This window comes from Melanotaenia boesemani, chromosome 15, assembly GCF_017639745.1.
Source record: "Melanotaenia boesemani isolate fMelBoe1 chromosome 15, fMelBoe1.pri, whole genome shotgun sequence".
NCBI classification, from domain to species: Eukaryota; Metazoa; Chordata; class Actinopteri; order Atheriniformes; family Melanotaeniidae; genus Melanotaenia; species Melanotaenia boesemani.
Genome location: NC_055696.1, coordinates 9,610,275 through 9,638,226, shown reverse-complemented (window position 1 = coordinate 9,638,226; position 27,952 = coordinate 9,610,275). Strand labels below are relative to the sequence as shown.

Here is a 27,952-nt window from a genome sequence, read left to right as displayed (position 1 = left end):
AGGCTGGCCTCGTTTCAAGTTTCCAACAGCTTTTGAGAAATTGAACGAAGCAGGATCTGGCGATTAATGCTATGGCACAAAGTTACAACCGCTGCAGACAACTGGGTGCAAGAGTAAAAAAAAAGTTGCCAGACCCAGACAAAGACATTTGAAGTCGATCTAATTTCAGTGAGCTTGCCAGCTGCTGCTTCTTCATTTTTTTTTTTTTTTTATGTAAGACTACAACCCACTGAAACACTCAGTGTTTGTTTTTTCACAGTGGTCAAAAAGAGTGCAAGAGTGGAAAGAAACCAACCTAAAGTGACTTCTCAGGAAAACTTCCAGTTATATAACAAGCTTAAAACAAAAAAAAAAAAAAAAAAAAAAAAAGAAGACAAAGGACAGCCATTGGTGAGATGATACAAATGTGATGATAAACTGATGAAAGGGAGAGGGAGGGGACACATCTGACAGAAGGCAGATTTCCAATCCAATATATCAGCACACCATATAGATAAACCCCGTTAAAGATATCTGTAAGACAATTTTAAATAAATATTCCACCTTTGCTCTCAGTATCTATTCAGCTTTGTTTATTTCCAACTAAAACGCTGGATTTAACTGTTGTAGAAACAGCAGTAGTAGTGGGTTATTAGTAGTAGCAGGAGATGCAGAAGCAGTAGTATAGTAACGGGAGGGGGCACTCAGCCAGCAAAGAAAAACACAGCTCCCCACACAAAGCAGCCTGGGTCCCTGCTATTTGGAAACCTGTGAGTTGACTCGATCTGACTAGACAGGGTGTTATTGATCATTTATCCAAAGAAAACAAACTCAGTGCATCTTGAACACTGAGGGACTTGGAGATTTTTCAAGTAAAAAAAAAAAAAAAAAAAAAAAAAAGACATTCCACTCACTAAACAAAAAGGCTTGACATTTCAACACCCCCAGTATGTAGTTTTGTGATCAACACAATTTTCACAGATTGGAATTGGCCTCAGCGCCATCCTGATCGATAGGAACCAGCTCTGTCCCAAGTCGTTCCACATCTCCAAGTTGGTGGTCAGGTTCAAGTCTTACCACAAGCCTAAATACACTTTAGCAATTAAAGCACCAGTTGTTGGCTCGGATGGGGGGGAATTATTTTGTTCCCTGAAACTTGCTCCAATACAGAACTTGATGTCTGGCAGTTCTGCGGGAAATGGGCCAGAGGACAAGGATGGGCGTGCACATTTCTTTTTTCTTCCTTTAAACATGTTGATAAGTGGAGGCTCCTACATTTTGTCAAAATGTCCTGTTAAATATTCACACTAAGCTGTATGGCCAGTGAGGATGGTGTGATGGGGGTAAGAAACAAAAGAAGGCTTATCACGGTTTCAACATGTCCTTCACTTGCTCGTACAGTAACACATCAATCCTTTTTTTTATCTGTTATGCAAAAAATAACTGCTTTTGCACATGTCAATGGGGGGGGGGGGGTTCAGAGGCAATCCTCCGTTCTCCAGTATAGAAAAATAGACAATCCTCAAGCAAAATATCCCTTATAATTGCACTGGCCTTTCACTACTGTTTATAACCAAAAGGTTGTCCATAGAGACACTGTTGGCCTTTTTGACAGAAAATAAAGTTAAGTGTGAGGACATCATCAAACTTTATGTTGAAACCTGACTTTGGAATAAACAGGTTGGCTAAAATCATCTCATGGTCTGTCGTGCATTAGGTCAGCATGCTATCAGATGGTGAACTCCTGGCTCGTTGAGGGACGATATTTTTATACCCAGATCCAGCCAGTATTGCAGTGGGCCATAAAAGAATTAGCAAATCATGGTTGCGCTGAATTAGTTTAATGAGAGTTGATGGAATGAGTCTAGAAAGGCTGGAATGAGTCCAGTCTGGGTGGGCCTGGTCTGGTCCACTGTGTGCTTTCATTGTAGAAAATGTCACCAGGGCAGACTCAGCGCAGGTGATCAAGTAAAGGCAGCTCTGTGGATTCTTCTCTTGGGGTGGGGGGGTCTCCTGAAGACAACAAGGTTGGATCCAGGGTCTGAGTGGCTCCCAGAGGATCTTGTGTTGGACTGGCCTCTTGTAGTGGCACAGGGGGAGTGGGCTGTTAAGAGATAAATAAAATAAATTACAATAATTGGTTCTATAATTGGTGATTTGAGAGTTGAGTGTTAATCACCAACTTCAATAAGCAAATAATAATAATAAAAAAAAAACACTCAATGTTGGTTATTAACAGTCAGCAACATGCTTTCACATGCAGCACATCAATACAGGCATAGCCGTGACTCATCTTCCCACTGAACAGTTTGTATAATAATTTGGAATGCATTGCACATTTGCCTGGCCCACCTCCTGTTTGTGTCCTAGAAAATTGTTTTGACTATTAAACACACCGCAAGGCAGCAGTTCTCTTTGCAGTTCACCGTCTCTACAGCATAATCCATGCTCTATGTGCAGTCTTAAAAATTCCAAATGGACTGGCATCTTCTGCCTGCCAACTGTATCTTTCCCTTCCATTGGCTGGAACCTCAGTAAAATAAAACAGATTTAATTAGTAGGGGGACCTACCTATAACCTGAAATCTTTATAAAAATGTAGTGCAGTCAGGGTTCCAGACTAACTTGTTTTACGAGGAGCACAGTGGCCTTTAACTTCAACTTTTAGGAGCGCAAGCAGAAAATTTAGGGCCACACACTGATATTACCTTGCAAATCAAATATTCACATTTCCTCTCATTTTCACTGTATTAGTGATAAATACCTAAACAATATATTCAGAAATTACAATGTTTACAATTCACATTTTTTTGTACAGCAGTTGACCTAACATAAAAAAAACATCTTACTGGCCGCACTAATACAAAACAAATAGACGTAGAACTTGTCAAATCAAATCAAATCAGATTTGATGTTCACTTTGTAGTCAAAGCAGAACGGCACCATCATCCCCCATAGGGCATGGTGTGACCTGTCCATGTAGTTCCTGGCAATAAACAGCTTCAGGGACTGAAACTCCTCTCCAGCCACTGTTTCCAACTCCTCAGTAAGAAAAGTAGCTACTGGCTGTCCTAAAAGTCACTAGAAGTCGCTAATTAGCGTAATCAGCCTTGTACATATAGTTGTAATGGATGCTGCCATAAAGAGGGATGTTGTGGGAATGTTTAGAACAGCAAAAATAAATAAATAAATAAAATAATAATTCTGTCAATATTTTCTTTATTTTTAGTTCAGTCTTTTTCAGTGTATTTTGTTTTTTAATTAGGAGTCTGGAACATGTTACAACAACCTTTTAAATATTTTTGTCCACACTCTTCATTAATAGACATTACTCTGACAGTAAGCCAGCACAGAATCATCCAGCAGCAACTTTGTACGTTTCCTTTTCAGTAGTGTGGTATCTCATAAAGCTTAAGAAGGAGTCCTATTGGGCCTTTTTGGCCAGTGAGATTCTGGAGACAGCTGATGGGTAAAAGCTGGCTAAGTGGAATGCAGCTTTGGCAGTCACTGAGGCAAAAACTCAGGCATGGGAGAAGTTTGAAAAAGGCTGTATAGAATGACTTCTGGATGGCTTAGAGGATTCTGGTCCACAATCCGATGGCTCAGGAGGAAGAAGCAGTGCACCATCAACACTAAGTACAGTTGGGATGGGGGGCTGCTAACCTCGGCTCGGGAAGTTGTGGGTGTGGGTGAAGATGGGTAAAAGGAATACTTCAAAGACTTTCTCAATCCCACCAACACTTCTTCTGATGGGGAAGCAGAGTTGGGGGACCCAGGAGTAAGTGCTCCTATCTCCGGGGCTGAGGTCGCTAAGGAGGTTAAAAAGCTACTAGGTAGCAGGGCCCCAGGGGTGGACAAGATCAGCTCAGAGTTCCTTAAGGCTTTGGATGCTGTGGGGCTGCCTTGGTTGACATGCCTCTGCAGCATCGCGTGGACATCGGGGACATTGCATCTGGACTGGCAGACCGGGGTGGTGGTCCCCCTCTTCAAGAAGTGGGACCGGAGGGTGTGCTCCAATCACAGGGGGATCACACTTCTTAGTCTCTCGTCCCCCTCTTCAAGAAGGGGGACCGAAGGGTGTGCTCCAACCACAGGGGGATCACACTTCTCAGCCTCCCTGGTAAGGTCGATTCAGAGGTCCTGGAGAGAAGGGGTCAGTCAGATAGTTGAATCTCAGATTTAGATGTGGGTATGGTTTTTGTCCTGGTCATGTAACAGTGGACCAGCTCTATACCCTTCAGGGTCTTGGAGGGGGAATGGAAGTTCGCCCAACCAGTCTACACATTTTGTGGATTTGGAGATGGCATCTGACTGTATCGTCCAGGTACTCCTGTGGGTGGTGCTCTGGAAGTATGGAGTACTGAACCCCCTTGTACGAGCTGTCTGGTTCCTGTATGACCACTGCCAAAGCTTGGTCTGCATTGCATGGCAGTAAGTCACATTTGTTTCCAGTGAGGGTTGGACTCTGCCAAGGCTGCCCTTTGTCACAGATTCTGTTCATAACCTGTATGGACAGAATTTCTAGGCACAGCGGAGGTGTTGAGGGGATCTGGTTTGGTAGCCTCAGGATTGGGTCTCTATTTTTTGCAGATGATGTGGTTCTCTTGGCTTCCTCTGGCTGTGATCTTCAGCTCTTGCTGGAGCGATTCGCAGTCAAGTGTAAAGCGGTTGGGATGAGAATTAGGACCTCCAAATCAGAGAGCATGGTCCTCAGCTGAAAAAGGAAGGAGTGTCCTCTCTAGGTCAGGAATGAGGTCCTACCCCAAGTGGAGGAGTCCAAGTATTTCTGGGTCTTGGTACCAAGTGAGAGATCGACAGGCGGATCTTTGAGGCGTCTGAAGTGATGCAGGCTCTGCATTGGTGAAGAAGGGGCTGAACCGAAAGGCAAAGCTCTTGATTTACTGATCGATCTATGTTCCTACCCTCACCTGTGGTCACAAGCAGTGGGTAGTGACTGAAAGAACAAAATTATGAATACAAGCAGCCGAAATGAGTTTCCTCTGCATGGTGGCTGGGCTCTTACTTAGCGACAGGGTGAGAAGTTCAGTTATCCGGGAGGGGTTCAGAGTAGAGTCTCTGCTCCTCCGCATGTCGAGGAGCCAGAAGAGGTGGCTCGGGAATCTAGTGAGAATATCTCCTGGACACCTCCCTGGTGAGGTGTTTCAGGCAGGTCTCACTGGGAGGAGACCCTGGGGAAGACCTAGAACATGCAAGAGGGATTACATCTCTCGGCTGGCCTGGGAACGCCTTGGAATCCCTCCAGATGAGCTGGCAAATATGGCTGGGGAGAGAGAAGTCAGAGCTTCCCTGCTTAGGCAGCTGCCCGGCAACGCAACCCCGGATAAGCGGCAAGAAAATGGATGGATGTACTACTTGGATTTTTCCCCCATTTAATAATGTGTATTTTTTAAAAGCTCAGTACACGATTCTGACCCCAAGCTTCATATACATACATTAAAACAAACCAGCAGTCTCCTTACCTGTGTGCGTATAGTCTGTATTGGCCCTCCCTCCCCCTCCACAGCAGCCGGTCCGTTAAAGCCCTTTCTGCCTGAAAAACTCCACTTGCCGAAGTGGCTCTCATAATGTAGTCCAGAGCCCTGGCTGAGGCCAGCCCGCTGGCCCACTCTGTGTCCAGAGTTCTCCAAGAGAGATGCCCCGCAGAAGCGCTCTGGGCCTGGCAGAGGTGGAGGAGCCACAGTGCTGCTGAAGGAGAGCTGGGAGCTTGAGAGCTGGTGACCCAACAGCCCCTGGATGGAGGATGTACGCTGTAGGGATGTGAGCAGGCTTGCCTCCATTCTGCCTTCTGACTGACTAAAAAGGGCCAAAGGGAGCGGTTGAGGGTGGTGAGGCCAGCTCTGTGTTGGACCAACAGGGTTGTCTGTACCTACAATGGAAAAAGAATGACATTTAATGTATTAATTCTTAACCTGTTAGGAAGGGTGCATAACAAATACTTAGCTTGCTACTTGACTTGCAAACATTATTTCAAACCAAAGATACAGTATGTGTTTCAATTTTCCAGCTGAATATGCAAGACAGATCAGAATATAATTTTTAAAACTTGCAGAAGGAACAGGCCATCCACATAAAACAGATGTTTTAAACACAGACTGTGGATATCACCTGCCCTTATAATCCATTCCTGTTAAGATCTTACCCAAGGAGGGCTGGACAGTTGTGATGGGTGGCTGGGGAAGGCTAGAGGCTGGTGTGCTCTGAGTGGTGTGAATGGCTGGGTTAGTGGAGATGGAGGCAGAGCCACCACCACAATCTGAGTCCTCAATGTTTCCTCCGCTGTTACAACCAGCGCCACACCCTTTCTGCAACCTAAAGAAACATTAGTTAGACCCACTGTTGCCGATAGAGGTGTGTTTTTTAACTGCATCAAGTGATAAACGTGTACCTGTCCCAGCTACTGATAAGCCAGGTGTAAATGTTGTGTGGGCTGACCGGCCCTCCCCACACAGACCGCAGCTGGCTGTGTCCCCCAGCATATGAGGTTGTGAGGGGGGACACATAGATGGGATAGCCAATGGGCTGGTCACATGAGGAGTTAATCATATTCCTCAAGGCCTGTTTGGCGTTTTGAATGCTTCCTCGTTCTGGGTTACGGTTGCGTAGGAAAACCAGCTCCTGCTGCTGCCCTGCCCACAGCCCACGCACACATTCTCTGTTCACCTGTAGGGGCAGCGCCGAGATACATTAGGGCAGGAAAAAGACAAACTGCCGGATTATTCTGAATATATTTGAAATAACTAATAAAGCAACAACAGTAATCAGTAAAACAAACACTACAAATTATAAAATGGAGACCTTGATGACTCTGAAGCTGAGGAACCTCTTGTTGAGCATGATGATCTTGTACTCATCACTGCCGTCATCCATGATGTGGCGCAGTGCAAGCAACGAAGGCATATTTGCTAGAATAGCACTGCGCCACACAGGGTCACCTTCATGTGATATCAACATTTTCTCTTCGTTGGCAGTGATGGCATCATACAGAACCATAGGATCCTCATACTCATCTGGAGATGTAAAGTGGTCCTAGAAGAAACAGATTTTATCCATGTCCTCAGTCACAACAATTATAGTATTATCAGGAGTTTTTTGTTTTTTTCTTTTGTAAGAGACACTACCTGATGCAGTTTGAGAGACATTCGTACTCCTGGTGCCACAACCCGATTCAGAAGGTCCATATCTGCAAACACCCATTCATCCCTGGGAGACGTGATGCGGAAGTCTCCTTTGAAAAGTGCATGCAGTCCATAAAGAAATGGCTCCAAGCTGTCAAAGAGAAAAAAAACAAAACATTTTAATAATGCTTGCACATGGGGGTGGTATTAGCTACAGTGAAAGATGTGGTTAGTACAACTAGGTGGTCTTACCTTGCTGACATACTGTGAGAAGCTGTGCCCAGAGCTCTCCTTCCCAGAATACACAGGCCAAAACAGAGGTTGACAAGTGGAGAGTCTCTTTCGGAAGTCACTGGCTACAATTAAACAGTCAAATTTAAATACATTAAACAACATCCTTTAAGTAGTTTCCATTTCTAATTTAATTAGTTTTGTACTTCATGAGAAAATGATCAAGATAAAAGGCCTGACTAAGTCTCAAAATTTTTTGTAAAAGCCAAATTATTTAACCTTAAGGCTAAAATTCATGACCCATCCATCAAATTGTGCAACACTTGTCTTTTAGGTTCATTACAAGATAAACATAAACCCATCATGTTTCTGTTCAGTTTCAGTATTTCCACTTTTTTTATTTTGATGATTCAAACTAATATGATGTGGATTATTATGCTGCAAGATTAATTTTAGATAAATAAAAACTACAACTATTATTTTAAGCTCAGACAATTATCAGAACAGAGATGAATTAAAGAAACAACTGGCAACTTGGCCCATTTGAAATTTTAGAGTACATGTTGCTCACCGTTTGACGCCTGTTGTTACAATACTGAATCCAGTCCAGGTAAACCATACAGAATGAGGAGAGGGTAATGCCAGAGGCTCTGTGATCATAGTCTTCATCAATGTTCAGGTTGAACGTGGGGTCACTGTCTACGTAGTTAGGCCCAAGACAAGGTCGTAGAGCCTCCTGAATGGTCTCATTAGTGAGCCACTCTTCAAGCTTCATAGATCGACTCACGTAGTAGATGATGCTCTGTTGGTGTAAATAGACACAAATTATTCAGAACAAAAGTTTAAGTCAGACTAAGGCTTGAAAGAGAGATGTGTGCGTATTTCACATTGTAATTTTACTTTACAAATTTATAACTGATTGCTTAGTCTTAGAATAATGTGTGCTATGGAAGCCACTTATTGCACACCCTTCATGTTTATACTGACAAACTGTCCCAGTTTTGCAGAAATTTTGTCATGATGTTCATGAGGTGTCCTTTCTTGAGAATATGATGGACAGACAATGACTGAGAAGTGAACAATGCAAAAACAAAGTGAATACATACAGACGCAGCTGCCAAAAATATAGTCTTCAGAAAGTAACAAAAAACGCAAAAAAATATAGAAAAAGAAAAACACAAAAAGAGTTTAAACAATGCTGTACCTTGACATAATATGTGATGAGGATCTTACGAAGGTCAAAAACTTGTAGCATGGAGGCTGCATTGTTGTCACTGATGCTGTAACCCTCCAGTACATATTTGGTGGCAGCCACCTCCCAGGCCAGCCAGCGCTGTCCAAAAGCAGCATTGAAAGACAACATGTGGGGCAGATGACCCGGCTCACAGCAGCAACAGCCCTCATCCTCCTCTACCCCCTCTGTGATTGCCTCTACTTCCCTCTGTTGACAGTAGGTGCCTGGACAGATGTGAAACAAAAGGATCAGTAAAATAAAGCAAGGTGATTATACATACAGACATACACACACGTGTGTGTGTGTGTATTATATATATATATATATATATATATATATATATATATATATATATATATATATATATATATATATATATATATATATATATATATATATATATATATATATATATATATATATATATATATTGAAATGGTGGGCCTCATCTAAAAAAAATATCTAATTAAAGGCTTGGTAATTAATCTCAATGAATCATATTTTAATTACATATTTGCCCCCAAAAGCAACATACTAGACACAGACTTTAATATTATTTAACTCGAGTTCTAGTAATGTCTGGAAAAATGCATTTAAATGTATTTTAATTCAAAACAGTATTAAAAGAAATAGAAAAAATCCCTCGTCAAAATAGAACAGACCTAAAGTTTTAGTGACATTTTAACTACTTTAACTAGCAGTTCCGACTGTTCTCTGATTAAGAATCCACATCATGTTACAGTACTTTTAACTTTTTTAAATGTTTTCATCCACACTCTTCATTAGTAGGCATTAATATCTGACGGTAAGCCAGGGCGGGATCCGCCCGCAGCAGTTTTGAACGTTTAATTTTCAGTCTAGTCATGGATCAGAGGTGGAAATCTCCCACTGCAGCTGTGAGCAGCTCAAGGACGGGGGCGGGTCTGTTCTGGATAATAAAGCCCTGCTGAATGACATCCACTTTAGAGTGTTAGTCAACATATTTATCTTTTTGTGTAAGAAAGACAAATTTTCATTATGTATAAATTGTACTGGAAGAAGGCGATTTAGTAGTTTGACCTTCAGTCAGATACTATTTTTACATGAGCCCTTCTAACTGTTCTACAGCCCCTCATGTGACTTTTATTTTGTGATGATTGACAGAAACCCAAGTGAGGTGTACACAACAAAAGGTGTATTAATTCCACAAGCTTAAATAATACTGAGCTCTTCCTGTGTAACCTGTGGCTGACCTCTGAACTCTAGACCCCTCAGCTGGAAGGTGACCAGGCCATTGCCAATCTCAATAACGTGCACCAGAGCGTTGAGGTAGTCAGACGCAAGGATGAAACAGTCGCCTGTGCTGTAGTTCCCCCAGCGTCCGAGCAGCAGGTCTCCACACAGGCTGTGCTGCAGTGATCGTGTCAAGTGCTCATAGAAAATAGAGTTCAAATTGTTGTCATCAGCACCTTTGGGAAAAGAAAAGGTGGTTACCATAGAAACAAAAGAAACAGATAGAAACCCCAAACAGAGAAGATTAAGTGTGACAAAAAATAACAGTGGCATACCTGGGTTGCGGTCTAACTGAGTGGCGAGTCTGGTGTTTGAATGATCGACCCGTTTTGTGCTGCAGACATGACAAACAAGGGTTATACTTTATGTACTCTATTTGGGAATACTTTATGTATCCCTAAGTGGATAGTAAAATCAATGGTCCTACATTTGAATGTGTAGTTTTAACAAAAACATACTTGTAGTCTCGTTCCCAGAATTTTACAGGTCTAGTGTATGATGTGACAAACACAGCGCTACCTAGAACTGGATTGAGGGGAGTGGAAAAAATGGCAGAAAAGATGGCCTGTACAAAAAGCACAGCAGAGTCTGAAGCAACACCAGTTAAGGACAGTTCATATTTGATGTCTTTAATTTGATCAAAATACTGTTTAATACAATAAACCTGTGGCAAAAAGTGTTTTTTCATTTTTAGTTGATGTTAAGCCTACATCAGGTCAACAAAGAAGAATTTGTATATTTCATATTGTATTATGCCAATGGTGGAAGCTTTTCAAATATTACAGTCACAAATCTAGACAAACTGAAGGATACGGGGCACAGCAAAGGGCTGAGCAAAGGCATGAAAGGCTGATCCCCACGTGATCTGCCAAGGAGCTATGTAAGTCAACACAAAGCGCAGCTTGTACAGCAGGTCCCACATCTAAAATTATAAGAAAAAAAAGAGAATAAATCAGTTACACATACATACACCCACACTCAGAAAAACAAATGGTGTTCATGTTTCAACACAAAATAAAACATATGGATATTATTCATAATTGCAACGAGTGATTAAAATCTCTGCCAACAAAATGAAAAGAAGAAGAAAAAAAAAAAGATTTATTATGCATTCTGACCTTGCTGAAGAGAATGGACATAAAGTAGTAGTCGATCAGGAAGGTCTCCGAGAAGTGTGGATAGTCAAAGTGAAAGAAAAGAGTAGTGAAGCACAGCGTGACGTACTGCTGCGATGGGGTACAGAAGGACGAACGCAGCAACTTCATGCCTGCTACTGAGATGAAGAGAGCTCGGCTGCTGAAGGGACACGGAAAAAAAAGGAGGAAAGGAGAGAAAATCAGTTCCACAAACTAAAATAAAATGCAAAAACAGAATAAGGTAAGAATAAGGTTAAACTTGTTACTGAAATGTATGAACCCAGCATCTGTAATTTGTTTTTATGAAACACAACAGAGATCTGTATCCAATAAATGGCTTTCAATGTAATTGTAAAAAGGGAATTATAAATAATGTAGCTTCCCACCCCTCCTCTTTTTTTTTTTAATCACAGTTCAAGTATACTTTAAAATACCATTTGAAAAAAATTCTATTGTTAAATTTTCTTTTTCTCCACTAAAATCTAAAACAAATAAGAAAGAATTAAAATGCATAAATAATAGTAAATAATTCATGGTTTCATGGAAAGTCTTGGGCTGTTTACATGGATGATTTAGAAATAAATATATCCACCTTCACTGATAGCTTACAGACTGGATGTTCTAATTACAGAAAAAAAAGGAATCTGAGTAAACACATTAAATCTACTGAGTTCTACTAAACACAGCGCAAAGAACATAATAGCCCCCAGGATGTTCAACATTCATTAATTTCATATTTCACAACTCTGCAGATAGCTGACCGCAAACATCTACAGGGAGTGGAGGATTAATAACAGAAATGTGTATGGGTGTGAAAAAGAGATAACCAAAATGAAGAAAGCCTTACTAGATGTCCAGCTCTTTATGGTTCTGGCCTACTGTCCGAGCTTCGGTTGTTAGGGAGTTCAGCACCACAGCTGGGTAGATAAAATATTTCTCCACACACTGAAGCCACGCATACAGCTTCTCAAACCACATCAACTGAGCAGCATCTGGAGCAAACAGGACAAATAAATTATTATGAACAACTTTTGAAAACATCCAAAGTCAAAAGTCAGCCCTTTTCTCTGAAACAGTGGTATCTGGCTCAGAGTATTTCAGAGAGAAAAGAGTATTTTATGGAGTGCAGAGTAATGTGTGATTTCTGGAAACTCTGGTTTTGAACAGTAATTGATTCATTAAATATTATGGAAGGAAAGATTTACAGCAAGAGACTGTATTGTAATTTCACAATATTAAGCTAATTTGTTAATTAAAAAAATATTTTTCATGTATTTATGACATTAAAAATAATGATGCCTAAAACCAAACAGTTGTGTGCTGTAGAAATATAAACTATATATAACAAGATCTTCATTTACTTTCAGTAACTTATCTTGGAACTAACCATCTAAATGTTACAGGTGTTCATATTGGTTTCCCATTTTATACTTTTTCACATCATGTCTTTTCATTGTAAGTGAGTGAAGATGAAGCCCAATCAGATACTCACCTCGGACCTCAAACTGACTGTACTCTTTGGAGCGGAGCACAGGGTGAGCCAGGCAGAACCATGGCAGCTGTTTGCGAAGCTGAGGCAGGAGATAGTGTGTAATGAAGCCCACAACCCCGGCCAGAATGTACAAGACAAAGCTAAGAGCAGGCTGTGTGTGAAGCAGAAGAAAAAGAACATTTGCATTATAGATAGAATAGATAGAATTAGATAACCTATTGGATAGAATAGATTTGATAGAATCCGACTAACTTGGAGAGCAATGAAAACTGTGCTGGCACTGATGGCGAAGGTAATGACAGCCATAAGGGGACACATGACAAGGTCCGAATGAAGAATCTCCCTCTGCAAACAGACAGTAAGAGTTTGTTTTTATAAACCAACAGGACCCTGAATTTTGCCGCTGGAGTCATTGCAGGAACCTAAATGATAATCTTTACCACAGAGTTGCGCAGTTTTTCGGGAAGAGGGTCTTTGATCTCTACAGGGGGTTCTTCTGGTATTCTGTTTTCCAGTTCTGGGAATAATTTAGACCGGACCAGTGACCTGATGAAAAGAGGTATGATGCATACAAAAGTAATTAACACAAGTACAGCAACTGCCTACTTCACAGGCAGTGAAGCAGCGTTCTTCACGCACAAATAATGAGACATTCAACAAACATTCAAAAAGATAATTGAAATGTTTTATCTCAAATATTAGACTTTAAACCTTTTTGCACAATGTATGAGCAAAAGCAGACCTAAAAATAAAAAAAAAAGTCTACAACTTAAAAATGGTAAATAAAATCTGAGTATGCTACTGACAACCTGCCAATAAATACTGACCAGAGAATTGTAGGATCGCTGCTCTGTCGGCTGAGGTGATAAGATAAGGCCAAGAGTAGGCCACAAAACACAGAGAACAGCACTGGAACATGGGCATCCCCCCATGGGGCCTAATGTGAATATATATACAAATTAAATTAATGAGTGTTCATTTTAACTCAAACCTAAGAATTTCTGAAACTGGAATATCATATTTTTACCCCTTTTCTTTTTAATGTAAAGTGAGTGTATCCGATAAACTTACGTTAATTGCACCAAGGCAGAATCCATACAGCAGAGCAGCCACCAAGATGCTGCGTATGAGGCTAAACAGAGATGACAGGGGGCTAGTAGTGGCTGAGGAAAGAGAGAATTACACAACAAAAAAAATTAAATCAAATTTATTAAACAGACTCGGGTCCATAAAAACATACATAAAACAGAATAGAGAGCGAGAGGATGAAAGATCATCAGGATCACCAAATAACAGACATTTCAGTCAGTACATCCTCAGTCTGGATGAGTAACAGCAGCAACTCTCTGAAGGATTTGATACTATTAGTAGAAACATCCAGATGCTGCATAAACGTACACATCAAGTTTCCTAAAAGTGCTTTGAATGTGCTCATGCCTGCAGTGACAAACATCTGACTGACTCCTTCCTCTAGAAACCTTATTTATTATTCACATAGCATCACTGTATGCAACTTGTATTAAAGTTTTTATAAGATGACCACAGAAGGGCCTTGCAGAATGGTGTATAATATGCAACAAGCACATGAAGTTACAAATGACTGTGTGCAGTTTCTAAAGTGGCCATCTTTAAAATTCTGAAAAACTTCATTCTTGACAAGGTAATAAACATGATCCTGTCTGTGTGTAGTTATAATCTTACCAGTTCCACCAAAAATGTGCATGTCGATCTGCTCCAGCAGACACATCACAAAAGTATTAACCTGAGGTAGCAACCCAAACAGGAAAATGACCGGGAAACACAAGGCAAAAACTGTTGGACAAAAGAGGGAGGGAGGGGGGAGGCTCAGAATGAATGATTGAATGAAAATATACTGTAATTCAGGCTTCTGTATTAACACTTCAGACTTAAAAGCAGGTATTTGTGGGGAAGGTTAATTATCTGATGATTGGTGCCTTTTATACCTACTAAGATAAAAATAAAAAAGATATTAAAACTAACCAATCAGCATATCCCTGACACAGAGCATAAAGTGTGCAGAGAAGAAGGTGACACCATAGAGGGAAAAGGGCTGCAGACTTCCAGAGCGCCCAGATAGGTCAAAAATCCAGATCAACACACAGCACAAGCAGAAGTAGACCGGTCGACTGTACACAATGATCCAGTTGTGGCCCTGTTAAATGAGACAGCCATTTGTGGTTAAAACACAGTCAAATGTTTTGTTTTAGTTTAGTTTGTCTTACGAATATATTTTAAAATATACCAGGAGATGTGAGTGACTTACATGCATGGGAGAGGCAGCATCTGGCTGTACACTCTAATACGAAGAGAAAAGAAACATGGTTTTCACATACATTTTTAATAACAACAACAACAAAATTAACAATAATAATAATAATAATAATAATAATAATAATAATAATAATAATAATAATAATAATAATAATAATAATAATAATACAGAGGGTATTCCAACAAAATGTAACAACCTGATACACAAAAAATCCATTCAGCTCTAAAAGAAGAAAGATGTTGTATGATGTATCCTAATTTTTGTCAGTTAAAACCTTGATGAGATTAATTTAACATGTCTATCACTGTGTTCAGCTGTGTAATAATTTGAGCAGTTTTGCATTTTGTTCTGAATGTAAACGCTGGGATTGTGACACTTAGATCTGATGAAGATAGTTATGACAAACACATGTTTCATATCCAAGACACATTTTTGATGAAATCCAGAGGCAGGGTACCTTCAGTAAAGAGTACTGGCAGCTAGCAATGACCAGGCAGAACTGGAAGACCCAGATGTCCCTGAAAAAGCCCTGGAGCAGCAGTAGGAACCCCAGGAAGGCCACCAGACTGGCCAGAACAACGGCAAACACGTTCTCTCCCACACGCCGGTTCCTGACAACAAAATGCAGAGCAATAAATTTCCCTGCAACAATAGGGTTTGGCCTCTGTTGTTTCACTATGTTAAAATTGGCTATTTTCAAAAATAAGATTATCATAATTTTTGAACAGTGTTCATAATCAGAAAAGAAATTAATTGGGGTATTATTACATTCATGAAGTTTCCTTCGTCAGCAGTTTTTTTTTTTCACGAAGTTTGCTTGTGTTTATTGAGCCTTTTTATGACACGAACATTGGAGGTTGTGTGGACAGCTTGGTCTGTACTAAAAGTTGTTGCTGCCGTATGTACAAGCTTTTTTCAAAAGTCTTCATAGTTTCTGTTGGTATCAATAAACACATATTTAAAAGTAGCCACTGTATGAACAAGCAAGTGGAAGCACCATGCTGGCCAGCAGATGAGTGTACAAAGTAACAGTTTTTACTAGCTGCTATGTTTTTGCATCCGCTCGCTCCATGTTCAACTCATTTTTACTATAACATGAACTGGTCAACACAAATTAATACTAATTTTGTCAATTACACCTTACCTGTCCAATAAGGCCAGAAGAGCCAGTCGATCGTATCGGACCCTCAGCCACTTTCCAGGTAGAACCCAAAAGCGATAGTATTGCTTAGGCTTGGCTTTCTCTTCAATCATTAGTGTGTTTTCGTGGGACTCTTGCAATGATTCATGATCAAGATCAAACTAAAGAGAAGTTGAGAAACAGGTTATTAGTTCTAATGGTATGGCCTACCACCACGACAATGTACCTGGAATAATGTGCCACATAAAACAAAGACTGCTAACCTCAGGCATTTCCAGAGGTACCCTGCGCACCTGCATACCCTGTAACACCACTGGTCTAGGCTGGAGTATGGACAGAACCGGTGCCCCTTCCTGGACCTCAGTGGAGGTGAAACTTGAGGACTGGGATTGCCTCTCTCTTTCCCTGCAACAGCAAAATATTATTGCCTCACTGTTGTTTTTAATCATGATTTCTCTTGTCAAATTAACTTGTGTAGTCCTTTACTATTATATTGAAATAACTTTGACTTACTGAACCGGATCCTCATAACCACCTCCAGCAGGTCCAAATGTGTAAGACCTCTTCACTCCTGTTGAAACATAGAGAAAACTGAACCAGAATACTTTTCACATGTAAACAAAATGGAACATTTATGTCTTTTCCTATCCAGAAGCTAAACACAGAACAAAAATCTAAGAAATGGAAAGTAATTTTGTTTGGGGAACTGAAAACTAAAAACAATGTTAGGCCTGCTATAACCTTGCTAAGCAACATTCCATGGACTCCATTTTGCAGAGCATTAAATTCAGTGCTTGTATTGTATTAGATTTTTGTTTTTCTTATCAGTAATTCACTGTGAGGCATGGACTTTGAGAGCAAAATGTCTGCCATGCTTTTTGGCTTTAAATGTGGCTTGATATGTCATGTCAAAAACTAAACAAAAACCACTCCTGTGAAAGGCATGCGATAATAGATGCTTTACATACAAAACAAGGTTTTGCAAAAATACAACTCTTTGCATTTAGGCAGGTAGACAACTGAGGGAACTCCAAACTGAGCATCAGAATAGAGAAGAAAGGGTATTTTTCAGAAACCGGGATTTTCTACACACACCGATCTCTAGGGTTTACAGAGAATGGGCCAAAATAAGAAAATATTCAGTAAGCAGCTGTTGTCTTAACGATGTCAGAGAATGGACTGACTGGATCGAGATTACAGACAGGCAGCAGTAACTCAAATAACCATTCATTACAACCAAGGAATGCTCAAAACCATCTCTCAAGGCATAACATGTGGAACCTTGTAAAAAATGGGCTACAGCAGCTGAATACCACCATGGGTGCAACTCTTCCCAGGTAAGAACAGGAAACCGAGGCTACAATTCACACAAGGTCACTAAAATTGGACAACTAAAGATTGGAACAAGGTTGCCTGGTCTGATTAGTTGTAACTTCAGCTGCAACATTCATATGGTAGAGTCAGGCGTAAACAACATGAAACCATGGATCCATCCTGCCTTTTATCAACAGTTCAGGCATGTGGTGGTGGTATAACGGTGTGAGGGATATTTTCTTAGTTCACCCTTAGTACCAAATGCATCATTAAATCCCACAGCGTACGAGTTGCTGACCATATCCATCCTTTTATGACCACAGTGTACCCATCTTCTGATGGCTATTTCCAGTCCAATAAGGTAGGCAACAATTTAATGCAATTTATTTTAAAACAATGTTTTAAAAAGCTAGAAAGTTCCGGTGTTAAAGTTTATGTCCTGTATGCAATATATTTTTCTCTTTTTCAACATATCAAAACAGCTCAATAATCAACCTCAGAGTGGTGATTCCATTTTTTGACAAAGATTGTAATATTTACATTTCCTGCAATGTCACAGTTTTTAAAGCTGCTGACTCACCACTCTCATCATAGAAATAGTGCACTGCACCCTCTGATGTGTCGTCAAAGGTAGAAGCCTCATGGATGCCACTGCGGGGAAGTAGGAGAGAAGATGCAAACTGTAACGCTGAGGGAAGTGTGCGGGTGCGTGAATGTGAAGACGTCCGAGCCCGCTGGAGATCTTGGAGGCTACAGATGAATGAAAAAATGTAAAATACTCTTCATATTTGCTTTAAAATGTAACTCTGTCTAGCATACACAAGTTATTGCTGAAGCTTCCACACTCCAGGTGCAGTATGTTTGGTTAATTTTTTATGTCTATTTTTGAGAACTTGCAGACAACATGTTTAATGACAATAGACCTATTCATTTTGAAAGCACCATTTCTGTACACTGCATATTTTGCAATGATTAGGACAAACAATAGAAGAGCTTGGCATCAGCTCAAACCACTACTCATGTCTGCTTCGACTAACCTGGGAGGGGAGCCCATAGTTGATGGAGGTGGTGTAGGGTTGCTCCCTGCATTGTGTCTTCTACGTATGGCCTGGGTCCTCTTAACACTGCTGACTGACTCTTGTTTGCTTCCATCCTCTGGAACTAAGGCTGAAGAAGGGTTATCGGTTACATCAATGAAATGGTTCACATTACAGTGCCAGTATAAATAATACATGGAACTGCAATAAAACTGGCATTTTTCTTAAAGTTACAAAACGTTTTATAAGAAGGAATAAGATGATTTAGATTAGGTGGAAGGTCAAGGACCCGAATGATAAATGTATCAGACATTGCAAAACACTGTCTCAAAATAAGGTTAAAATCACACATTATAATAAGATTCCCTATAACCTGAATGATTTGTTTTCAAAGACTGCCAAGATCATAAACAACATGACCTGTAATTTATGACTGAATGAATAAAAATGTCTTATTAGGTTTTTGTGACGTATTGCAACAACGAAAACTTTAACTTTTTGTTAATAAGCTAATATAGTAAAACTTTAAAACAGACATTAACAGACGTGGCTTTTGGAATCTCTTTGCCTCATTTGGAATGAATCATCTTATCTTTCCAGATGAGATAATGTTTACCTGTCTGACGCTTATACGGCAAGAACAGGTGTACCAAGTTGCATCATCCCTTATTTTCCTGCTTCTGTGTAGGGGCTGGGGTGATACCTTTACAGGTGATTAAACAAATTAGTTGTGTTTTCTGTTTTGACGTTGACCAAAAATCAACATTGTCATAATAGGTTTTTCATTATTTTTTTTATAAATCTAGACCACTTCCCTATTACTGATGTAGTGGGGCCTTTTTAGTCAAATACAGTTTGAGAAGATAACATGCGTCAAACTTCACTCACCCGACTTTCTTGGCTCTCTTAGATACACTTTTCTCTTTGGATATTTTTGCTGGTTAGCAACCAGGTCATAAGTGCATTACCACCTAATAGTGGGTTGGGAAAACTCTAAATTCTCTTTCATAATATTCTGCTCGATGTCTCACTACAGGATACTCTGCGGCCCTCAGAAGCATTAATCTCATTATGCCAATTCTGATTGGCTGGATGATTATGAGGCCCAACCAGGCCTTTGTGCCTAAGGTGGCGGGCTCGTTTTCCTGTTGACCTTGTGGCTTTTGCTGCCTCACCAGGGGAACTGCAGTCACAAGCATTATGTCCAGTCCATGCAGTGCACACTTAATGGATATGACTAAGGGTCTCAGGGGGAGCGATCAGTCTCCTGGGCAAGTCCTCATGAGGGAAAACCTGCCACGAAGCAGCACCTATCACACTGGATGGTGGAGGCGCTGGATCGCTTTGGCCTACAAAAGTCAGGGTTTGCACCCTCCTGAGGGTTTGCAAGCACATTTGACTCGGGGCGTAGCTGCATCCTGGGCCGTATTCAGGGTGATTTCTTTTCAGGACATCTGTGCTGCAGCAAGTTGCTCCTCGCCTCTCACTTTTGTGAGTTTCTATTTGCTGGATGTCTCTTACCCGTGTGTGGCACATGGGGTTTTGTTGTCCTAATCGGGACAGGGCTCTTTTTTCCTGTAGATTGGTGGATGCTAGATAAGCTTGTCTGGCAATATTATGAAAGAGAACTTTGGGTTGTTTGCATAACCCCATTTCTCAGAGTAATATGAGTGTGATGTTACACCAGACAACCATTCTTGCTTGGGCGAGTGAGAAGAGATGCTATCTTAAATGAGATGGTGCAGTTTGAGTGAGTCATTTAAGGTAGATGGCGCTATCTGATGCAGACAGACACTTTCACTAGCCAATCAGGATTGGCGTAGTGAGATTAATGCTTCTGAGGGCTGCAGAGAGGCATGCATCCCATAGTGAGACATCTCGCTCATATTACTCAGAGAACTGGGGTTATGCAAATAACCCAAAGGTATATGCAACTGGCCATATAGATGGATCAACTGTAAATACACTGCCTGGCCATATAAAAATCACCACCAAAAATCACATACTATTATAATATTTTGTTGGATCACCTTTAGCTTTGATTACAGCACAAATTTAATGTAGCATTGTTTCACTAGATTTATTTCCATTTAGCGGTGCATTAATTTTTCATCAACATCTTGTATTGATGATGGGAGAGTCTAACCACTGCGCAAAGCCTTCTCTAGCACATCCCAAAGATTCTTAATGGGGTTCAAGTCTGGAGTTTGTGGTGCCCAATCCAAGGATTAAATTATGTCTCATGCTCCCTGAACCCCTCTTTCCCAATTTGAACCTGATGAATCTTGGAATTGTCATCTTGGAATATGCCTGTACGTCATTGAAGGAAAAAATCCATTGATGGAATAACCTACTCATTCAGTACATTCCGGTATCAGCTGACCTCATTCTTTGGGACACAATGAATACTGAACCTAAACCTGACCAACTGCAGCAACCCCAGATCACAGCACTGCCCCCAGAGGGGGCACAGCACTTGGTACTAGGCATGTACAGTAGGCACTACGCATGACGAGTGCATCATTTCATCTTAGTCCAATCTTTATGCTCCCTACAACTTGAATTCTTTTTCTCCAATAGTCTCACTGATTAGTGGTTTTCTTATGGCTACACAGCTGTTCAGTCCCAATCCCTTGAGTTACCTTCCCATTGTGTGTGTAAAAATGCTCCTACTTTCACTATTAAACATATCCCTGAGTTCTACTGGTGTTTTTCTTCAATTTGATTTCAACAAACATTTAAATGACTGCCGATCACTGTCAATCTGGATTTTTTTTCCAACCACATTTCTTCCTTGAAGATAATGGTATTCCACGACCATGGGATGTGTCTTTCTACATGGTTGTTTAAGAAATGAGAAGCTACTCATTACATCATTTGTTGCCAGCTGAAAGATAATCACCTATGCAGTAATTATCCAATAGGAAGCTTGTGCGTATTTTCTTATTTAAAACCAAGTGGAATTTTTTTTTCCCCAGGCAGGGTATCTAAACATCACTGCAAATTTAATCACAATCTAATTTTGAAATCATTCTATCGCCAAAGCCATCAAGCATCACATTTCTAATATTACATGTCAGCTCAGTGATGTTTTTCTGCCATATATTTATGTCCCTTAAAGGACTTATAATTTCATAATTTGAGCTAATCATAATGAAAATAAAAACTATTTATTTTTTATTCTACTTTGTTTTTAAGGAAAAAACAATACCACTTTCCACTGGTTATATGCTCACTAACCCTTTCATGTTTTGGAATAACCACAACTATAATATTACCGAAACTTTTCTCCATCATCATCTAAGAATCTACGAAATAGACCACAAAGTGTGCTCATATAAATGCTTCAGATGCAGCGAGCAATTATTTGAACTATTTATATAATAAATGAACAAATCTTAATTGGAAATTCAAAAACTTACAGAAAACAGGGTTTATCTCAGGAAGAGGGTGTCTATAACCCTTTTTTTTTTTACCTCTGATTGTTAAACCAGCTTACCTCCGCCCACAGCTCCTTCTTCAACTTGTTCTGCTCTCCAACCCATCTGGTTGCCAGTCCAAGATCCTCCAAGAGAATCAAGTCGATGATGATGAGCTCCAGTAAAGCCATCAGTATGTATAGTACGGGCTTCCAGATCAGATTTAGAGATGGTAAGAGCTCGGGGTGCTGGGGTGGAGGTTGAGGGCATTGAAAGAGAAGATGGCACAGCTGCTGTATTGCTCTGACCTCCACCTGCCCCATCCATACTTAGCACTCTTGCATGAGTCTTAGCACTAGCTGTGCTAGAGGAGCGCTGAGCAGCACGAGGATGAGAGGGGCCAGCAGTTTCAGGTAAATCCCCCTCCCTTGGGGTGGGCAGTTGAGCAGCTGTGGAGAGAGGGGATGTAACGCCAGTGTTAGCAAGGTCTGGAGAGTAGCAGGAGGTAGAGGAACTTGAGTCATCATCGTCATCATCGTCATCTGAGCTGTATCGTCGCTGAGAGCCCAGACTAGAACCAGCACTCATGTCACTGCCATCGTCCTCATCGCTGGAATCCTCAAACAAACTTTCACTGTAAGCTTTGGCACCCAGTCGGTTGCGTACTGGGATGTAATCTCTGTGTTGTCTATGATTGTGGTGACGCCTGTAAGAGCCGCAGTCAAAACTACTACTGCCTGCTCCTGCCCTCCTTCTCGGAGCTTTCCTTCGGCCTGGCCTGTGGCCCATGCTACTGCCGCTGGCCCGCAGCAGCTTTAAGTCTTTAGGGCGTACAACCTGTTGGGCTTGGAGAACAGGCTGGTCAGACAACAAGAATGGGGTAGAGGATATGGGCAGAGCAGGCTCAGAACACACTAAACCCAGGGCCAGCCCCGAAGGCACTGAATTGGCCTGCCGAGGTGGGGGCAGAGGAGGAACTGGGACATTTCTGTCTAAATCACAAACCTCTGAGCGGCCACTACTTGAAGGGGAAGAGTTCTGTAGAGGAGGGGGCTGTGCAATATCAGAAGGGATAGGGGACAAATCATCTCCTTCAACAAGCGTCCGGTCTAGCCCCTGGCTGACAGAGAATTCTTTGGAAGGGGAGCGCAGTAACACACTGTCTGACAGATTGTCAGTATCGCTGCCACCCTGTCCTGTATCATTTGTGTTGTTGAGAATATTAGAACCGATTGCTGGTGCTGAGGCAGATATCTGTCCATCTGCAGGTTGCAGCTGACTGAATGAAGGACTTTCCAGCTGAGTGGAATCAGTTTTTTCACTACGGTAACTGCTTACAGTACTTAGCGTCTCACGGTCTGTGGTAGCTCCACCTGCACTGAAACAACTGTCTGTGGATCCAGCAGCTAGTGCTACCCCACTGCGGCTGCCTGGGTGCTCTGTCCCTGGTGCAAATGCCCCTGGGTCAAGACCTAAACCCAGGAGATTTTCACTCAGCTCCTCACTTAAGCTGCTCTTAATAAGAGGACTAAGGGGAGTATCTCCAAGGCTCTCAGATTCAGCAGAGGGGCCAAGTGGAGAATAAGCTTCCATCCCATTATCCTCAGGACTCTGATGAAACAACTGTTCCGATGACTCCTCCAATGGTTCCTTCTCACCGCCATCTTCTTGACTCGATGGTGAAGGGGGGATAGACAAGCAGCTTCCAGGCTCTTCAAGTCCAGCTGATACTCCAGATACTCCTGTGAGACCAGGGAAATCCCCTCTCAGTGCACCAGCAAGGCAGGACTGGACCACACTGGGAGCCCCTGTGCAGCAAAGCAGATCAAAAATCAGGTTGAAATGCACTTTGAAAAACAGTGACACCAAATTCTGCTTTAAAGAAAAAAAGAACTGTTAAAGGCTTCGTATACACCAAGCTGACAATTGAGCATTGGACAAGCTTGAAGCATTGGCAACCACCTGTTTCTCTTATAGTTTTGGTGTAGGCATTCTGTTACCACTGTTGGGGCTCTGTCTGCCTACATCTATTTTTATATCAGAACTAGTCAATTTGTTCCTATGAGGGCCACAATCATTTTAATGGATTTTACAGCCTTTTGAGTTCTGCACAATGACTGATTAATTTGAGTCAGGTGTATTGGAGCAGGTATATATGGAAAACCTGCTGGATTGTGACCTTCACAGGACTGAACTGAGTAGCCTTGTCTTGGATGCTAGTGAAGGGAGAAGATCCAGCAGGGAGTCTGTCATTGAAGCTGGTTCTTCAAATTAGTTTGGCGTACAAGAATCCTTACAAAAAAAAAAAAAAAGAAAAAAAAAAACAACTTGTTTTGATTACTGAATATCATCAAACTTACTTATGGCGTCCTGGGAACTCTGCCGTAGAATATCGCGGTGGGCTGACGTCACAATAACATTATTGCTTCCTTGCTCCCGCATCAACTCCTTAATATCTGTGGTGAAAGAAAGATAACACTCAAAATGTGAACAAATATGAAATTCATGTACATATGCATAAAAATTTAATAATCTAGTATGCAGACTGACAACACAGAATTCTGATGCCCACCCTTTGAACCCCCTGCATCCTCCATCTGGGGCAAGAACTCCTGAATAATAAAGTAAAGAATGAGAAAAGATAATTAATTTACTCAATACTTGTTAACTTGGCCATAACAACATAGTGGGATGTAATTACAACCTTGGTCTTTGAGATTAGCAGAGAACTCCAGAGCTACAGTGAACTACTTCTGAAAGCATATCTAATAATGTGAATTTTGATGTTTTATATTTTTTAAAAAGTAGAACTTGAGAAACAAAGGAGGAAGAATGAAAACATGCAATTACTAAAATAAACCAATTCTCACCGACACCTGGTTCAACCCAAATAGAGAGTGCTGGGAGCTACAGCGCACAGGGGGTGTTGAGTTAACCTTCCGAAACACTGTCATCTCCACACCAACATGACTATCCCTTAAAATAAAATAAATACCATTTGATTCTGCAATCCACTGCATTGTAAATGAATAACATTTCTCTGAAACAGTCAAAAAACATCTTTTTTTGTACCTGTGATGATTTCCATCATGAGCTCCTGAACCATCATCTCCTTCTTCTGTCCTGGGGGCATCAGCTGAAAGTGAGGCCTGCTTCTTCTCTATGATCTCACCAAGGTCGAACATAGCATGAAGTCTGTAGTTCACCACCTTAACGGCAGTGAAAAAGACTGCCACCACAGCAGAGTACACACCTGCCACCACCAAGCTAGAAGGAAAAGCCTGAAGGAATGACAATTATGAGAGTAAATACAAAAACAATTTAAAGGAGAAAAAAAGAACACTCAACAGAAAGAATGAAAACTTGCAATCATTTAATAATGGCTGTCAAATTCAATTGTCATTTTCACAGAGAATTTGACATAAAAAAAAAAGAAAGAAAAAGTTCAGCTGAATTTAGCTGCTGATGTAAAAAAAATCCTTACCATGTACAAAAGAAAGGGAAATGCCAGGAGAAATATCCAAAGGTAGAGGTGGAAGCAGTTGGAGAACGTGCTCTGATGGGGGTCCACATACCAACCACCTGTGAGTGAAGCCCACACCCCTTGCCGCAATATCTGAAGAGCTTGGGAGCCCATCTCCACCTTTAGGTTCAACCAAATGCTGCAATGCTTCCTCCAAGACTGTAGCTCAAAAAACTGTGAGGTAGTTTGAGCCACGGTATCTTGTGTCTACGATGGCAGTTCCATTGGGGATGGCATAATGACCAAGACTGTTTCATTAAGGAAAACAGTTTTGCGTTGTGGATATCTATGTATTTAAGTTGAGGTTGAGAATCCTTGCATATTCCTGTGCCAGTATGTGTACCCTTCCTGCACAGACAAGGTTATCCTCTTGCCTAATCCTTGGTGGGTAATCAGGAGTGTGACTTTTTGGCACATTGGTATCCCACTGAACATATGAAAAAACATTCATCTGTAAAACAAATCAGAATTTGAATGTCATACTTAGTGGAAAACAGAGAAATGTTCAGCAATAACCCAATCTTAAAGCTACAGCTAAAAATAAAAATTTTATACTAGAAATCTGCAAATGACTGCAGTTTTAAGTTGAGATGACCACTAACTGTGTCTCTCGATTTACATGTTGTTTCAGTTAAAATCAGAATGTTTAACTGTGGCTGCATAATTTCACCTTTTAAATCCATAATAACAAGTCCAACGGTAGCTCATTAGGTCAATTACTATGTAACTGCAACTGATTACAAAGAGATCTCTAAAGCAACACCATGAGAATGACACAAAGCTGACACAGGCAATCACTTAAATAAGTATGCAAGTCATCTTTGCATCAAACGAAACATATCCATAATATCTCCGATATACATGTCAGATTTCCGGCAACTTGACAGAGCTCGAAACTCCAATTTTCACGTCCAGGCCAATGCTGTGCCAGCTAGATTAAGTTTTTAAATTGACATTAGCAAGCTAAGAAACAGCGTAGTGTTGCCCATGGGGCTCTCTATGCGTGTATGAAAGGTACACTTCGACATATTCAACCACCAATGTCTTTATTAGCTATGGCAAATGCAAAAGTATGAACAACATGATAAACACACTGTTTCAACGTGCTTGACAAACATTAAACATCATTGTAGTTCTTGACGCTAGTAGCCGGCTAATGCTAGGTCGCATATATCAACATTCTAACCTGCCGTTAGCGGAGTAAATGTAACCACATATATAAAATAAAACAACTTTATGCTAACCACTGGCTGGTTGATAAATCCATTCAGCTAATGTTTGCTCAGCTCGGGTTGACAGATTGAATAATGGTGCTCACAGTGACTTGCTTTCCGATTCTGGATCCCAGCATAGCATACAGTTAGCATTAGCTGTCCAGCTTGCCCCATATCCTCCTTCCGCATCCAGGCCTAGCAAAATCTCAGAGCTTTCCTTCTCAGGACGCTAACGAGAAAGGCAATCGGCTGTTTAATTGTAGCTTCACTGTTTGTTGTCACCAGGGTTGACTTATCATTGTTTTCTCAAGTCCGTCAATCCTCTTTGGCATTAAATGGTAACAGACTAATAGCGGCGGCGAACTCCTCTCATAATTAACTGTTTCTTGGCATAAACGGAACCTGTGTGAACATATAACATGAGCTAGCTCACTGAGTTGCTAGCACTAGCTAACAACTATTTGACACACGCACGTACTTACGCACGGACGCACGTTGCGGCCAAGCAAGGGAAGGGAGAGAGAGATTCCCATGGTTCTGATTGGCCGTGTGCACTGACATCACAGAAAGGGCTCTTTTCTCCTTTTGTTTAAATGATCAAAATATCTGACTGACAAGTTCTGACAAGTTTTTCTGTTACAGAAGAAACTGAGGTACTATTAGCTATTGTCAAATAAGATAACCTTGAGTTGTATAACATGTACATTACACATAAACAAATCCTTAACACAAAATTTCAGAGAAACTTGAAGCATTTCTCTAAACTCAAGGAACTTAAAACAACAAAAACACGTCACAAATGTTTCATAGAACGGACCTTAAAAATAAGTTGTAATTTGTGACACCTCATTATTTCTAAAACACTGTTGGGATTTTAGTTATGTTATGTAGTAGCCTACTTTTAAAAAAATATTTTCAGAGCCAAACATGGCACAAAAGTAATGAAATTTGTGTTTGTTCTGGTTATTTCTCCCCATTAATTAAACTAATTGGTGTTGTATTGTACATCGTTGGAAAGCCTAAATTAGTGTTTTTTTTTTGTTGTTTTTTTTTAACTCAGTGTAGCTTTTAAGTATCCTGCATCGTTGGAATGAGCAACACATTTGAACGTGTGGGCAGGGGGCTGGAGGGGAGTGAAAACTCGCTAAATATAGCGACCAAGTAGCTAAGTTGGCAACACAGGTTTTGTGTCAGTCATACAGTGACTTGAACATTTGTGGGATCAGCTTAGGTGTGCGGTGTTAATGCTGTAGTGAACAACACACAACCGGACCGACTGACCATCAAGGGTGGGTAATGGGATGCTATTCTACAGTCCTACAGCAAATATGACCAGCATAAGGAGGAGGTGCCAAGCTGTTGTGGCACATGGATCATTCACATGCTGCTGAGGCCCCTGACAGTTTAAAATGAAATGTAATGGTAATTATGTTTTTATTTTTTTTCTCATCATCACTGTCAGAGAGTTTAATCATCTAATCCACCAAGCTGCTCAAAATAAGAATGAATACCAAAAGGAGAATATTGAAGGT

The 27,952-nt window shown here is 40.9% G+C and overlaps 1 protein-coding gene across 2 annotated transcripts; it reads right to left on the bottom strand.

Annotated features, from left to right (window-relative positions):
- Nucleotides 1–160: 160 nt before the first annotated feature.
- Nucleotides 161–26,866, bottom strand: LOC121654205 (pecanex-like protein 3). Of its 2 annotated transcripts, none has more exons than XM_042008225.1 (36): nt 26,525–26,866; nt 25,168–25,657; nt 24,756–24,964; nt 24,554–24,659; nt 24,256–24,295; nt 24,044–24,139; nt 21,764–23,491; nt 18,265–18,394; nt 17,808–17,977; nt 16,427–16,484; nt 16,177–16,318; nt 15,917–16,074; nt 15,230–15,383; nt 14,764–14,796; nt 14,481–14,652; nt 14,181–14,291; nt 13,551–13,642; nt 13,307–13,416; nt 12,920–13,025; nt 12,732–12,824; nt 12,480–12,630; nt 11,835–11,979; nt 10,970–11,147; nt 10,665–10,773; nt 10,310–10,439; nt 10,127–10,185; nt 9,812–10,027; nt 8,550–8,803; nt 7,917–8,147; nt 7,367–7,470; nt 7,118–7,265; nt 6,795–7,025; nt 6,385–6,659; nt 6,139–6,308; nt 5,459–5,865; nt 161–2,083 (listed from the first exon to the last, which is right to left on the bottom strand). In XM_042008225.1, exons 2-36 carry the CDS (start codon nt 25,318–25,320, stop codon nt 1,931–1,933), a joined length of 6,822 nt encoding a protein of 2,273 aa, XP_041864159.1. In that variant the 5' UTR covers nt 25,321–25,657; nt 26,525–26,866; the 3' UTR covers nt 161–1,930. The 2 variants fall into 2 exon arrangements, with proteins under 2 accessions (XP_041864159.1, XP_041864160.1); XM_042008226.1 differs by having other exon boundaries at nt 10,970–11,144.
- Nucleotides 26,867–27,952: the final 1,086 nt, after the last annotated feature.